Source organism: Callithrix jacchus, chromosome 17 (genome assembly GCF_049354715.1).
Source record: "Callithrix jacchus isolate 240 chromosome 17, calJac240_pri, whole genome shotgun sequence".
Classification (NCBI taxonomy): domain Eukaryota; kingdom Metazoa; phylum Chordata; class Mammalia; order Primates; family Cebidae; genus Callithrix; species Callithrix jacchus.
The window spans coordinates 81514762-81532098 of record NC_133518.1 but is presented as its reverse complement, the minus strand read 5'-3'; the positions used below and the strand labels follow the sequence as shown (position 1 = coordinate 81532098).

At 39.0% G+C, this 17337-nt stretch overlaps 1 protein-coding gene across 3 annotated transcripts in view; it reads right to left on the bottom strand.

Annotated features, from left to right (window-relative positions):
- Positions 1-17337, bottom strand: part of LMLN (leishmanolysin like peptidase) — a 99898-nt gene that overhangs the window by 49770 nt on the left and 32791 nt on the right. For all 3 annotated transcript variants that reach the window (XM_002759782.6, XM_054247242.2, XM_008984142.5), the window contains 3 exons: positions 12034-12151; positions 5056-5163; positions 1585-1661 (listed from right to left, as the gene is read on the bottom strand). In XM_002759782.6, coding sequence (XP_002759828.3) covers positions 1585-1661; positions 5056-5163; positions 12034-12151 — 303 coding nt within the window. The remainder of the gene's footprint in view (positions 1-1584; positions 1662-5055; positions 5164-12033; positions 12152-17337) is intronic.

Here is a 17337-nt window from a genome sequence, read left to right as displayed (position 1 = left end):
ACAGATTAAAAGAAGTTAATCACTTAGGTCTTTAGATGAATGCACACTTACACATAGACATATAGCTTAGAAAGCATGTAAGTTCTGAAACACTTTGTGATTTTGAGCTGGTCTGGTGATAATTTCCAGGCCTTCTCCCTATCATCAATTACAGAAATAAAAACTCTCTTCCTCCTCAGCACATGTGCATCTCGTTACTGGGCCGTGAGGAATATAACAGACCCTCAGTTTGGTCGAGGAACACTATGAATTTCTCAGTCTCTTCCATTTTTGTTGAAACTGTTCTCAGGGCCAACAATAACCTCAATCCAGGTACAGTGGCTTGCTACTATCTTAGCTACTCTGGATGCTGAGGCGGGAGGATCTCCAGGTCAAGAATTCAAGACCAGCCTGGGCAACATAGAGAAACTCTTGTCTCTTTAAAAAAAAAAAAAAAAATTAAACAATTAGCTGGCCACCATGATGACATGTGCCTCCAGTCCCAACTACTGGATAGGCTGAAGCAGAAGATTGCTTAAGTCCAGAAGTTCGAGGCTACAGTAAGCTATGATCACACCACTACACTTCAGCCTAGGCAACAGAGCAAGATCTTGTCTCTTTTTCTGTTTGTTTGTTTGTTTGTTTTGTTTCTTATTTCAATGATTACACCATGAAGATCTTGTCTCTTAAAACAAACAAATTAAAAAAAGAATGACCTCTGTATTTTTAAATCCTTAGACCTCTTAACAGTGAGGTAGTGTCAACAATTTTCATAATTTTAATAGCATCTCTACCATTAATTTTCTAATTTTCTTTCAGACTGTCTTAGAAAGAGTGAGAGGTAATGATGCTTCTACCAAAACAGCTTTAATTTTGTTTGATATGTAGGGGTTGTATAAAAGATTTCATTTTAAAACAGTGTTTCTGCCAAGCGTGGTGGCTCATGCCTGGAATCCCAGCACTTTGGGAGGCCAAGGCAGGAGGCTTGCTTGAGCCCAGGAGTTTGTGAACAACCTGGGCAACGTGACAAAACCCCATCTCTACTAAAAATACTAAAAAAGTAGCCAGGCATGGTGGTACATGCCTGCAGTCCCAGCTACTCAGGAGGCTGAGACGGGAAGATTGCTTGAGCCCAGGAAGTCCAGGATGTAGTGAGCCCAGATTGCCACTGCACTCCAGCCTGGGCAACAGGAGGGAGACCCCTATCTCAAATCAAATAAACAACAGAAGTATTTATGAATGAATGAATGAATGAATGAATGAATGAATGAATGGAGTTGGTATAACTCCAGCCTGAGCAACAGGAGTGAGACCCCTATCTCAAATCAAACAAACAACAGAAGTATTTATGAATGAATCAATGAATGAATGAATGAATGAATGAATGGAGTTGGTATAACTCCAGCCTGGGCAACAGGAGTGAGACCCCTATCTCAAATCAAACAAACAACAGAAGTATTTATGAATGAATGAATGAATGAATGGAGTTGGTATAAATAATAGAAATAAGTAAGTTTTGCTTCAGCATGAAATGTCGGCATTTTCTTAAGCTACAATCTCACTGTTAATTTCCATTGTAATGAACAATTCATATCTTACTCTTACCCAGTGTCCTCCATTAATGCCAGAGTGATTCGAGAGAGCACTCGGTTCTGAGTGTGAGAACCAGTCATTGCTTCATTCTGAAAATCACCAACAGATTTTAATTAGAAGCCTAGTTTATCTGCAACTCCTAATACTTTCTATAATTCCTGATATATATTTAAAATGTTTCAACTGTGAGAGGCTGACAAGACACTCCCTTAAAAGTGGTGAAATATATAAACCTTTAAAATGACTAGACTGAATCTTGAAGTGAAATCTATTTTCTGCCCTAAGTGTTTCAATTGTGTACGATTCCCTCAGAATGGTAGGCAACTGGCATTTAGAACTCTGTGATGAATGAAGAGAAATCTATATGAAAACAGAAATACTACAGAAATATTATACTCTCCAGGTAAAGCAAAGTAGGTGATTGAGGCAAATGCACAGATAATTTTGAGTCAGGGGGAACACTTGTCTGAATTACATAGAAAAGTTTTCATAACCTTCAAATTTGTGATCACAGAAACATGTACTAACATGCAAAACAAATGTGACAGAATTATGGGATAAAAGGATTTACTTGAAAGGTCTAAAATATCATCAAGGTCTACCATCTATGCAATACTTTAATTCATATCATACAATTCCTACCAGGAGGTAACCTATTGATGAGGACCTCACCGCCTCTTACAGAGCATATTTCATCTTTGGACAGTTCTGATTATTCTTTAAATCTTTCCATTGAAAACCAGATGATCATCTCAATTACTGTGATATCATGCCTTAAATAAAATAGTTCAGCCAGGCGTGGTGGCTCACGCCTATAATCCAGCACTCTGGGAGGCTGAGGCGGGCAGATCACCTGAGGTTGGAAGTTGGAGACCAGCCTGACCATCACGGATAAACGTGTCTCTACTAAAAATACAAAAAAATTAGCCTTTCATGGTGGCACATGCCTGTAATCTCAGCTACTTGGAAGGCTGAGGCAGGAGAATCGTTTGCACCGAGGAGGCGGAGGCCAAGATCGCACCACTGCACTCCAGGCTGGCAACAGAGCAAGACTGTCTCAAAAATAAATAAATAAGGACACGAAGTTGATCTGAGAGAAGATGCTAATAAAATTACTACTCTCAGAGCTTTTGCTGAAAAGGACATACATTTTCATTTCTGGCCAATCTACAGCTTTGTAAAGGGAGTCACTTGAGAAAATTTCTTAAGGAAAAGAAAAAAAACTAAAATTTCCATGGGAGGAATAAATGTACGTGTCTTCCGTAAGTTTCCATCATGATGACTTTGTGGTCACCTAGACAATAACAGTAACCACAAGCGTTCACTTCATTCCTTCCACAGTTTCATTAACTTTAGGCATGGTATATAAGCAGCTCTCTAAACATTTAAAAAACATTATATATCCTTTGACCCAGAAATTCCATTTCCAGGGATGCATCCTTTCTATATAAACAAAACTGACCTTGTGTTAACTCTCTAGTTCTGTTCCCCTGGAAGGAAACCCAATAAAGGTGAATGTCGACTGTGTTACCAGGTAACACTACCTAAGAAAAAAAGAGCTCCTGATATGCCTCTCAACTTGGTATGACTGTAAATGAACATGAATACCTGTTGGTAAGCCACAGTTTGGATCTGGACTTCCCTGTGAGCAGTGACTCCTGTGGGTATGTCCCCTATTGGATCTGGAATTTAGACCTATGGAACTGTTAAAAAAGATATTGGTTCCTATTTGGGACATGATATTTCTAAGCCAGGCTGGTTCTCCCACCTGTCTACTGTGGTCTTGGGCTCTTGCAGTTAAGCTGCACAGGGAAGGGAGACAGGCACAGGTGATAGCCCCTCCACTGCTCTGTGGAGCACAAGAGAAATGCCTGGCTTACTGTGCCGCCGTCCTGTGTGTTCCTTTTAATATCCTTCTCTGAGGGAATCTTGTCTCAGTATAGCCTGAGTAGGTCCAGTGAGTCTGACTGCTTAGTTGTCTAAGAACACCCGCTGAAACCCCACCCTGGGAAGGCAAGGTATCACAGATAGAAATAAGCTGCTCATTACATTTTCTAAAATACAAAATTTAAAACATAGTTTTCATTAACACAGAAAAGTTATGCTACATTCATATAGAAAAAAATGAGTAGATCCAAGTATACAGTTTATTCTGTGAAAAGCATGTGTTTCCGCAATGTGAAGGAGCTCATGTGAAATAGTAAATAAGGGAATGGCATCAGTATAACATGGAACCACAGTGGCTCACTGATTTTTCCCTGCATATTACTATTTTTTTATAAAGCCTGAACACAACGTATACTAAGAGAGCCAAACACAGCAATACAAAAAAGCTGTTCTGTGTATAATGTGTGTCTATTTCACCTGCTTTCTCTTTGCTCGGTGTAGCCAGTGACTCTGCTTGGAAGTGTTCACAAGTCTCATTCTACCCTTGTCCCCGTTACTCAGATTTACAATCCCCCATCCAGCTACCATGGGTTATTGTTACTGCTGAGGTTGAAGGTAAAGAAATACTAGAGTAGCCAGTCACGACGGTATATACCCGTAACCCCAGCACTTTGGGAGGCTGAAGGCAGAAGGACTGCTTGAGTCCATGAGTTTGAGGTCAGCATGGGCAACATGGTGAAACCTGTCTCTACTAAAAGTACAAAAAGAAAATTAGCTGGTCATGGTGGCACATGCCTGTAGTCCCAGCTACTCAGGAGGCTAAGATGAAAGAATCAGCTGAGCCCAGGAGGTCGAGGCTGCAGTGAACCGAAATCATGCCACTATATTCTAGTCTGGGCAACTGGAGTAAGACCTTGTCTTAAAGAAAGAGAGAAATACTAAAGTAGGCTGTGTGCCTGTGGTCCCAGCTACTTGGGAGGCTGACGCAGGAGGACTGCCTGAGTACAAGAGTTCGAGGTTGTAGTGTGCTATGATCGTGCCTGTGAATAGTTGCAGCACTCCAGCCTGGACAACACAATGAGACTCTGTCTCTAAAATACATAAAAATTTTAATAAAAGACATACTAGAGTAGATACAGGACTTCATTTATTGGAAATCTGATGTCTTTTTAAAACTGAGGTCATAGTTCTCATATGACTTATTTGTTTCTGTTACTGATCTGTTTACTTGTTTTTCCCGTAAGTCTTGTTATGTTTCGTGTCCAATTTTGAAAAAAAGGGTTTTTCAGGAAAGTATACATTGCATTATAGCAGAAGCACCTATAGTACCTTGGAAAAAGTGAAAAAGTTGCATAAATGTGCGAACTCGTTAAAAAATAATTCTGTGTGTGTTTGCACATACGTACATATGTAACATGTGTGAAAGTATATACAAAAAACTTCGAGAGTGATTACATCTGGAAAGTGGGTCTGGAGAGCCAAAGGGGTAAAGTGATGTAAAACATTTTCGGTTTATAACCTGTTAGAATAACTTTTACCATTATTATGAATTACTTTCATTAAATAAAGTCTAGTAAAATTTAAAAACAAACTGACCTCTAATAACCTTTTTTCCCAATGGTTGAGCTCAGTGCCCATACCACCCTGATTTTCAAGCTCCATTCCCTCCAGAACAGGACAATTAAAATGTTTTCGTGCTTCCTCCTATGAACCAGAAAAAAAAAAATGGTACAAAAGTACCATAAGATAATGGCAAACTTTTCATCACATAAATATAAGAAGTTAATATTAAAGAATTATTTTGTTGAGAAAAGAGAAATTCTTTTTAAAATGTTTTTTCTTTTTCTTTTTTCTTAAGCAAAGCCACTGTTGCCCTGTGATAAATGTTTTTTAATATAATTATTTTGATGCAGTCACACTCTTCTTTGCTATGAAATTACTACTTCTCTTAATATCTTTTCTTCTCTCTGAAGATTTTCACTTTTGTACCATATAGCTAAAAAATGTTATAGAGTAGTATGATTGACAATTGTAACTCATGTCAATAACAATTTTAAAATTTGTATCTCATTTTAAATTGACAATTTATGGTTGTATATATTTATGGAGTACAGAGTGATGTCATGATTTATGAATACAATGTGAAATAATTACATCAAGCTAATATATCTATCATTTCAAATACTTATTTTTTGTAAGGGGAGCATTTGAAATTTACTATCAGTAACTTAAAAATATGCAATACGCTATTACTAACCATATTCACCATGCTGTGCAATAGATCTCAAAAAAAAAGAAAAAAGCGTATTATTTGTGTCTGTGATTTTGTACCCTTTGGCCATCATTTACCATTTCCCCCCCAACCCACAGCCTCTGTAACTACTACTCTCTGCTTCTGAGTTCAGTTGTTTTAGATGTCACATGTAAGTGAAAACATTTATTTATCATTAAATAAATTCTAGTAAAATTTAAAAACAAACTGACCTCTAATAACCTTTTATCCCAATGGTTGAGCTCAACTGAAAAAGAGCAAGCACTCTTTCGTCTTTTTGATAACAGTCATCTGACACACATAAAATGACACCTCATTGAGGTTTTAATCTGCATTTCCTTAAAGATTAGTAATGTTGGGCATTTTTTTCACGTACCTGTTCACAGTTTGCATGTCTTCTTTTGAGAAATGTCTATTCAGGTCCTTGGTCAATTTTTTAAATGGGCTATTTGTACACAGTTGTTTGTATTCCTTATATATTCTGCATACTAACCCCTTTTCTGATGTATGGCTTGCAAATATTTTCTCCCAATTTGTAGGTTGTCTCTTCACACTTTTAATTATTTCCTTTGCTGTGCGGAAGCTTTTTCATTTGATGTAATCTCATTCGTCCTTTTTTATTTTTGTTGCCTGCACTTTCAGGGTCTGATCCAAAAACTCACTGCCCTAACCAATATCATGTAGTTGTCCCCTTATGTTTTCTTCTAGTAGTTTTACAGTTTCTGGTCTTATGTTAAACATTTAGTACATCTGAAGTTGGTTTTTGTATATGGTGTGAAGTGAAGATCAAATTTCATCTTCTGCATATGGATATCCAGTTTTCCCAACACTATTTATTGAAGAGACTTTTTCCTATTGTGTATTCTTAGCACCTTTATTAAAAACCAATTAACCATAATCGGTTAATCATAAGTCAATCAAGTAAATCATAATTTCTTCTGTCCCATTAATCAATGTGCCTATTTTTATTCTAAGACCATGAAATTTTACTTACTATTCCTTTGCAGTACAGTTTGAAATACTACAAAGCTGGAGGCATCACACTGCCTGAATAGCTTGGTTCTTTTTGCCCACAGTTGCTTTGGCTATTTAGGTTTTTTTGTGTGTTTGTGGTTCCATATGAATTTGAGAATTTTTTTTCTATTTCTGTGAAAAATGATACTGGAATTTTGAAAGGGATCACACTGATCCTGTAGACTGTTTTGGGCAGTATAGACATTTTAACAATATTAATTCTTCTAATCAATGAACACAGGATGCCTTTGTCTTTATTGTGTCTTCTTCAATTTCTTTCATCTAGTTTTCAGTGCATAGGTCTTTCACTTCCCTGGTTAAATTGATTCCTAAGAATTATTTCTTTTTGTAGCTATTATATATGAGATTATTTTCTTGATTTCTTTTTCAGGTAATTTTCTGTTAGTATATAGAAAACTACTGATTTTTTTGTGCATTGATTTTACATCCTGCAATTTTACTGTATTTATTAATCCTCATAATTTTTTTATGGAGTCTCTAGGGTTTTCTATATATAAGATCATGTCATCAGCAAACAGCAACTGTTTCACTTCTTTCTGTCCTATTTGGATGCTTTTTATTTATTTCTATGGCCTGACTGTGCTAACAAGGACTTCCAATATTATGTAGAAGTGGTCAGAGTGTTTCAGAAATTGGAGGAAAGGCTTTTAATTTTTCACTAATAAGGTCTGTTGTAGCTGTCTCTTATATGGTCTTTATTGTGCTGAGGTACCTTCGTTTTGTACATAATTTGGTTAGTTTTTAATCATAAAAAGATGTTGAATTTTGCTAAATAATTTGTTGGCATCTACTGAGATGATCTTTTGGTTTTTGTCCTTCATTCTGTCAGTGAGATGCATCACATTTATCGATTTGCTATGTTCAGCCATCCTTGCATCCCAGGGATAAATCTCACTTGATCATGATAGATGACCTATTTAACGAGTTATAGAACTCAGTTTGTTAGTATTCTATTGGAAAATTTTTGTACTTATGCTTATCAAGAATATTAGCCTGTAATTTTCTTTTCTTGTAATGGTCTTGTCTAAATTTGTTATTAGAATATTGCTGCCCTTGTAAAAAGAGTCTGGAAGTAATCCCTCCTCTTCAATTTGTTGCAAAACTTTGAGAAGGACTAGTATTAGTTCTTCTTTAAACATCTGGTGAAATTCAGCAGGGAAACTGGTCCTGGGCTTCTCTTTGATGGCAGACTTCTTACTGATTCAACCTCATTACTCATTATTGGTCTGTTCAGATTTTTTATTTCTTCATGATTCAGTCTTCATAGGTTGGATTTTTCTAGAAATTTGTTCATTTCTTCTAGGTTATCCTATTTGTTGGTATATAATTGTTGATAATAGTCTCTTATGATCCTTTGTGTTTCTGTGGTATCACTTGTAATGTCTCCTCTTTCATTTCTTATGTCATTTGCATCTTCTTAGTCTAACTAAGGGTTTGTCAGTTTTATCTCTTCAAAAAATCTACTCTGGCCGGGCGCAGTGGCTCATTCCTGTTATCCCAGCACTTCAGGATGGCAGAGTGGGCAGATCACCTGAGGTCACCAGTACCTCCTCTGTTGAGATACCTCTTAGGATCAGTGGTACTATTTCTACAATTACTGATCATTTTATTTGGTGCCTGTATTAGTCAAGGTTCTCCAGATAAACAGAACCAATAGGATGTGTGTATATATCTATATATATTACACACAGAGAAAGAATACAAGAGAGGAGGGAGGTGGTGGCATGCGCCTGTAATTCCAGCTACTCAGAAGGATGAGGCAGGAGAATCGCTTGAACCCAGGAGGCAGAGGTTACAGTGAGCCAAGCATGTGTCATTGTACTTCGGCCTGGGCGACAAGAAGAAAACTCCATCTCCAAAAAAAAAAAGTTGCTCAGTAGGATAAAATTTTGCTCATTGGGTTCTATCTGTTCTTTAGTTAGAAATTTCAAGAGAAGGGAAATAGCCCAAAAGCAGTGCAAAACTTTAAAAGTCAGAGAGCTGTACACAGTCAAGGAAAAGGGGAAGGGAGAATAGCTATGGTACCCAGATATTTTGGATGTTTTTGTGAAGGTCTTTTTTTTGAGACGGAGTTTTGCTCTTCTTGTCCTCTACCTCCTGGGTCAAGTAATTCTCCTGCCTCAGCCTCCAGAGTAGCTGCTATTACAGGTATGCACAACCACACCCAGCTAATTTTCTATTTTTATTAGAGACAGGGTTTCTCCATGTTGGTCAGGCTGGTCTTGAACTCCCAACCTCAGGTGATCCACCCGCCTCAGCCTCCCAAAGTGCTGGGATTACAGGCATGGGCCCCTGCACCCAGCTGCGAAGGTGTTTTCTTGAATGAGAGTAACATGGACATCAGTAGACTCTGAAGTAAAGATCACCTCCGTAATGTGGGTGGGCCTCATCCAATCAATAGAAGGCCTGAAGAGAACAAAGACTGATCTCCCCTGAATAGGAAGTAATTCTGCCTTCGGACTTGAACTATGACTCTTCCCTGAGTCTCCAGCCTGCTGGCCTACCCCTTCAGATTTGAACTGGCCAAGCTTCCATAGTCATGTGAGCCAAACCCTTAAAAGTAATCTCTTGGCCAGGTGCAGTGGCTCATGACTGTAATCTTAGCACTTTGGGAGGCTGAGGCAGAAAGACTGCTGGAGCCCAGAAGATCAAGACCACCCTGCGCAACATAGTGAGACCTCATCACTACAAAAAATAAACAAAATTAGCATGGTGGTGCATTCCTATAGTCTCACCCACTCGGGAGGCTAAAGTAGGAGGATCACTTGGGCCCATGGGGTGGAGATTGCAGTGAGCCAAAAGCGCACCACTACATTCCAGCCTGGGTGATAGACTAAGATCATCTCAAAAAAAAAAAAAAAAAGAAAAGAAAAGAAAAAAGAAGAAATCTCTTCCTCCCCTCCTCTCTCATATTCTTTCTCTGTGTGTACATATATATAGATATATGCACACATCCTGTTGGTTCTGTTTCTCTGGAGAACCTTGATTAACATGGACAGAAAATAAAATGATCAATATCTATTTGCAGATGACATGATAGTATATCTAGAAGACCCCATCGTCACAGCCCAAAATCTCCTGAAACTGATAAGCAACTTCAGCAAAGTCTCAGGATACAAAATCAATGTGCGAAAGTCACAAGCATTCCTATACACCAATAACAGACTTAAAGAGAGCCAAATCAAGAATGAACTGCCATTCACAATTGCTACAAAAAGAATAAAATACCTTGGAATACAACTAACAAAGAATGTAAAGGACCTCTTCAAGGAGAACTACAAACCACTTCTCAAGGAAATAAGAGAGGACACAAACAGATGGAGAAACAGTCCATGTTCATGGTTAGGAAGAATCAATATTGTGAAAATGGCCATACTGCCCAAAGTAATTTACAGATTCAACACTATCCCCATCAAGCTACCAATGACCTTCTTCACAGAAGAACTGGAAAAAACCACCTTAAACTTCATATGGAACCATAAGACAGCCCACATAGCCAAGTCAATTCTAAGCAAAAAGAACACAGCGGGAGGCATCACACTACCAGACTTCAAACTATACTACAAAGCTACAGTAATCAAAACAGCATGGTACTGGGACCGAAACAGAGATATAGATCAATGGAACAGAACAGAGGCATCGGAGGCAACACAACATATCTATAACCATACAATCTTTGATAAACCTGACAAAAACAAGCAATGGGGAAAGGATTCCCTGTTTAATAAATGGTGTTGGGAAAACTGGCTAGCCATGTGCAGAAAGCAGAAACTGGACCCCTTTCTGACACCTTACACTAAAATTAACTCCAGATGGATTAAAGACTTAAACATAAGATCTAACACCATAAAAACACTAGAAGAAAATCTAGGCAAAACCATTCAGGACATAGGAGTAGGCAAGAACTTCATGACCAAAACACCAGAAGCATTGGCAGCAAAAGCCAAAATAGACAAATGGGACCTAATCAAACTCTACAGCTTCTGCACAGCAAAAGAAACAGTCACTAGAGTGAATCGGCAACCAACAGAATGGGAAAAAATTTTTGCCGTTTACCCATCTGACAAAGGGCTGATATCCAGAATTTACAAAGAACTCAAACAGATCCACAAAAAACAAACAAACAAACAAGCCCACTCAAAAGTGGACAAAGGATATGAACAGACACTTTACAAAAGAAGACATACATGAGGCCAACAAACATATGAAAAAATGCTCATCATCACTGGTCATTAGAGAAATGCAAATCACAACTACATTGAGATACCATCTCATGCCAGGTAGAATGGCGATCATTAAAAAATCTGGAGACAACAGATGCTCGAGAGGATGTGGTGAAATAGGAACACTTTTACACTGTTGGTGGGAGTGTAAATTAGTTCAACCATTGTGGAAGACAGTGTGGCGATTCCTCAAGGACCTAGAAATAGAAATTCCATTTGACCCAGCAATCCCATTACTGGGTATATATCCGAAGCATTATAAATCGTTCTTCTATAAGGACACATGCACACGAATGTTCATTGCAGCACTGTTTACAATAGCAGTGACCTGGAATTGCCCATCGATGATAGACTGGACAGGGAAAATGTGGCACATATACACCACAGAATATTATGCAGCAATCAAAAACAGTGAGCTCGTGTCCTTTGTAGGGACATGGATGAACCTGGAGAACATCATTCTCAGCAAACTGACACAAGAACAGAAAATGAAATACCACATGTTCTCACTCATAGGCGGGTGAGGAACAATGAGAACACATGGACACAGGGAGGGGAGCACTACACACTGGGTTCTGTTTGGGAGAATAGGGGAGGGACAGCGGGGGGTGGGGAGTTGGGGAGAGATAGCATGGGGAGAAATGCCAGATATAGGTGAAGGGGAGGAAGGCAGCAAATCACACTGTCACGTGTGTACCTATGCAACTATCTTGCATGTTCTCCACATGTCCCCCAAAACCTAAAATGCAATAAAAAAAATAATAAATAAAATGATCAATAATTATAGAAATAGTACCAGCGATCCTAAGAGAAATCACAACAGAAGAGGCACTGGATGAGGTGGGAGCTGCGAGAGTCATTGCCAAGTTTCCATTTCCTCAGATTTCTCAGGCCTGTAGCTTTACTGCACTGCATTTATATTACTTTTCCTACTATAGACTCTAAAATATTGTAAGTTCTTAAATAATAACAATGAGTCAAGAAAGGGCCACAATAAAGGAAAAGAACAGATGGTTCATAGACATGAAGTTCACTAATACTTACAACAACACGAGGCGTTACCAGGAGATACACAGTGTGAGGAATTATCTTATTATCTCGAACATCCCATAATCTCTCCACTTTTCGAACTACTTTATCACTCCATTGATATAATCCAAGACTGCAATTATAGAATTAAAACACAATTATTGTTACAAATTCACCACCACTTTAAATGTAAAAATATTTACGTTTACTGTAAAAAGCCTTTGTGATTATCAAAAAAGCATGATAAATGAAATAAAAAGATAAACAACTAGGAGAAATATTTATAATAAGCATGAAAAAGGAGTAATATCTCTAATTTATAAAGAATTCTTACAATGTGATTAGAAAGGGAAAACTGACCTAAAAGATTGGACAAGGAAAATAAATAGTGTACAAAGAGAACATGCAAATGGCTAAAACCTCATTACTGTCCTGGAAATACAATGATACCATCTTTTATCCATCAGATAAATCGTTCTACTACAAGGACACATGCACACGAATGTTCATTGCAGCACTGTTTACAATAGCAAAGACCTGGAATCAACCCAAATGCCCATCGATGATAGACTGGATTGGGAAAATGTGGCACATATACACCATGGAATATTATGCAGCAATCAGAAATGATGAGTTCGTGTCGTTTGTAGGGACATGGATGAATCTGGAGAACATCATTCTCAGCAAACTGACACAAGAACAGAAAATGAAACACCGCATATTCTCACTCATAGGCGGGTGATGAAAAATGAGAACACATGGACACAGAGAGGGGGGTACTAAACACTGGGGTCTATTGGGGGGAAAAGGGGAGGGCCAGTGGGAGGGGGAGGTGGGGAGGGATAGCCTGGGGAGAAATACCAAATGTGGGTGAAGGGGAGAAAGCAAACAAAACACACTGCCATGTGTGTACCTATGCAACTGTATTGCATGCTCTGCACATGTACCCCAAAACCAAAAATGCAATTAAAAAAAAAAATAGAAAATATCTACAATATCCAATACTAATAAAGAGGTAACAAGAGCATTTATACATGCTTGGTAGGAATGTGTTTGATATACCTTTTTATTCTTTTGAGACAGTTTCACCCTTGTTGGACAGGCTAGAGTGCAGTGGCATGATCCTGGCTCACTGCAACCTCTGTGTCCCAGGTTCAAGCTATTCTCCTGCCTCAGCCTCCCAAGTAGCTGGAATTATAGGAATGTGCCATCACAGCTGGTTAATTTTGTATTTTTAGTAGAGATGCGGTTTCTCCATGTTGGTCAGGTTAGTCTTGAACTCCTGACCTCAGGTGATCCGCCCACCTCAGCCTCCCAAAGTGCTGAGATTACAGGCATGAGCCACCGTGTGGCCAGCTATACCTTTTTTTAAAAAATGACAGCTGGGCACAGTGGCTCACACCTATAATCCCAGCACTTTCGGAAGCTGAGGCAGGCGGATCCTGAGGTAAGGTGTTCAAGATCAGCCTGACCAACATGGAGAAATCCCAGCTCTACTATAAATACAAAATTAGCCAAGCATGGTGGCGCATTCCTGTAATATCAGCTACTCAGGAGGCTGAGGCAGGAGAATCGCTTGAACCCAATAGGCGGAGGCTGCAGTGAGCCAAGATCATGCCATTGCTCTCTATCCTGGGCAATAAGAGCGAAACTCCGTCTCAAAAAACAAAAGTAACATGGCAGTTTTTATTAACATTTATGGTGTAAACAGATTTTAAATCAGCAATCCCAGTTTGGGAAATCTATCCCACATAAATAAAGGCACTACTACAAAAGTAACGTATTTATCTATTACAGAAAATTATGGACATCAATTTTTACTTCTCCCTGAAACCTAAGTCATTTTTTTTTTTCTGGCTTATTCCCTAAACTACTTCTGCCATTTTCCCTATAAGTCCCTCATTCTCAGGAAAGGAACAGAAAACATAAAGAGGGTTTTCTTTTCCAATATTGTTTTATAAAAATTTCAAACATGTAAAACATTAAAATAATTGTTTAATAAACACCCTTATAATCAATAACCAGTTCACCTAGACTCCATAATTAACATTTTGTTATATGTGTTAACACATATCTGTTCATCTACCCATGCCTCAGAGAGTTTGTTTTTAATTCCTTTATCTTTCTCCATGGCCAGGCAATGTTTAAACATAAACAGTGAACAAAGCCAGCCAGAAAAGAAACAGCTTTTACCTTATGAACCACTCCAACCTCCCTTTACCATTCATACTTGAAGATTAAGAGTTTCCCCAAATACATCTGTTAAAGCCAAATCCAATTATTTATATTTCTAATAACTGAATTTATTACTCTGTTATCTTCATTTTCACTGGAAGCTTTCTCTTTTTCTCTGGAGACAGTCTTCCTCTGTCACCCAGGCTGGATTACAGTTGCATGATCACAGCTTATTGCAGCCTCAACGTCGTGAGCTCAACTGATCCTTCTACCTCAGCACCCAAGGAGCTGGGACTACAGGCAAATAAAAGCATGCCTGGCTAATTTTCATATTTTTTTTGTAGAGAAAGGGTTTTGCCACGTTCTCCAGCTGGTCTTGAACTCCTGGGCTCAAGCAATCAGCCCACCTCAGCCTCACAAACTGCTAGGATTACAGGCATAATCCACTGTGCCTGGCTGGAAGGTTTGATGTTTTTGAGGAATATACTCAGTGCAAGAAAGCACTGCAAATTATGAGCTTAAGAATGCCTCTTGGGGATGGATCCAAGATGGCCAATTAGGAGCAGCTCAAGATTGCAGCTCCCAGCAAAAGCATGGAGGGACTACAGGGAAGTTCACACGGCAGCTGGGCGGAGCCCACAGCAGCTCAGCAAAGCCTCTGCAGGCAGACAGTGACTAGGCTGCCTCCTCGCTGGGCAGGGCAGCCCTGAAAAAAGGTAGCAGCACAACAGAAACTCATAAATAAACCTCTAACTTCCCAGGACAGAGCACCTGGGAAAAAAAAAGGGAGGGGGTTATGACTTCTGCTGCAGCAGACTTAAACATACCTGCCCAGCAGCTCTGAATGAACAACGGAGCTCACAGCTCAGCACTTGAGCTCCTATAAAGGACAGACTGCCTCCTCAAGCAGCTCCCGTATATCCAAAGAGTCACCTCATAAAGGAGAGCTTGGACTGACATCTGGTGGGTATCCTTCTGGGACAAAGATGGTAGAAGAAAAAACTGGCAGCAACCCTTACTGGTCTGCAGCCACAGCTGGTGAGCCCCAGGCAAGTAAGGCCTGCAGTGGACCTCAGCAGTCCTACAGCAGAGGGACCTGACTGGTAGAAGGAAAACTAAGAAACAGAAATAAATAACTTCATCATCAACAAACGGGACGTCCACTCAGAGACTCAATCTGAAAGTCAACAACTACAAAGATAACAGGTGGACAAGTCCACAAAGATGGGATGAAACCAGCGCAAAAAGGATGAAAACACCTGAAACCACAATGCCACTCCTCCTACAAGGGATCACAACTCCTCACCAGCAAGGGAACAAGGCTGGATGGAGAATGAGTGTGATGAATTGACAGAATCAGGCTTCAGAAGGTGGGTAATAAGAAACTTCACTGAGCTAAAAGAACATGTTCCAACCCAATGCAAAGAAACTAAGAACCTTTAAAAAAGATTTGACGAAATGCTAACGAGAATAAACAACTTAGAGAGGAATATAACTGAATTGATGGAGCTGAAAAACACAACATGAGAACTTCATGAAGCATACACAAGTTTCAACAGCCGAATTGACAAAGCAGAAGAAAGGATATCAGAGGTCGAAGATCAACTCAATGAAATAAAACAAGAAGGCAAGATTAGAGAAAAAAGGGTAAAAAGGAATGAACAAAATCTCCAAGAAATATGGGACTAGGTGAAAAGACCTAATCTACGTTTGATAGGTGTACCTGAATGTGATGGAGAAAATGAATCCAAGCTGGAAAATACTTTTCAAGATATTATCCAGGAAAACTTCCAAACCTAGCAAGGCAGGCCAATATTCAAGTTCAGGAAATACAGAGAACACCACAAAGATATTCCTCAAGAAGAGCAACCCCAAGGCACACAATCTTCAGATTCACCAGGGTTGAAATGAAGGAGAAAATGCTAAGCGCAGCCAGAGAGAAAGGTCGGGTTACCCACAAAGGGAAGCCCATCAGACTCACAGCAGATCTCTCAGCAGAAACCTTACAGGCCAGAAGAGAGTGGGGGCCAATATTCAACATCCTTAAAGAAAAGAACTTTGGACCCAGAATTTCATATCCAGCCAAACTAAGCTTCATAAGTGAAGGAAAAGTAAAATCCTTTATGAACAAGCAAGCACTCAGAGATTTCATCACCACCAGGCCTGCTTTACAAGAGCTCCTGAAAGAGGCACTAAACATAGAAAGGAACAACCAGTACCAGCCACTCCAAAAACATACAAAATGGTAAAGAGCATCAAAACAATGAAGAAACCTCATCAACTAACAGGCAAAACAGCCAGCTAGCATCAAAATGGCAGTATCAAATTCATACATAACAATATTAACCCTAAATGTAAATGGGCTAAATGCCCCAATCAAAAGACACAGACTAGCAAATTGGATAAAAAGCCAAAACCCATCGGTGTGCTGTATCCAGGAAACCCATCTCACATGCAAGGATACAAAAAGGCTCAAAATAAAGGGATGGAGGAAGATTTACCAAGCAAATGGAAAGCAAAAAAAAGCAGGAGTTGCAATTCTCATCTCTGATAAAATAGACTTTAAAGCAACAAAGATCAAAAGAGACAAAGAAGGGCATTTCATAATGGTAAAAGGATCAATGCAACAAGAAGAGCTAATGATTCTAAACATATACGCACCCAATACAGGAGCACCCAGATACATAAAGCAAGTTCTTAATGACTTACAAAGAGACTTAAACTGCCATACAATAATAGTGGGAGATTTTAACACCCAACTGTCAATATTAGACAGATCAATGAGACAGAAAATTAACAAGAATATCCAGGACTTGAACTCAGACCTGGAACAAGCAAACCTAATAGACATTTAGAGAACTCTCCACCCCAAATCCACAGAATACACATTCTTCTCAGCACCACATCACACCTACTCTAAAATTGACCACATAATTGGAAGTAAAGCACTGCTCAGCAAATGCAAAACAACTGAAATAACAACAAACAGCCACTCAGACCACAGTGCAATCAAGTTAGAACTCAGATTTGAGAAACTAACTCAGAACCGCACAGCTTCATGGAAACTGAACAACAGGCTCTTGAATGTTGACTGGATAAACAATGAAATTAAGGCAGAAATAAAGAAGTTCTTCGAAACCAGTA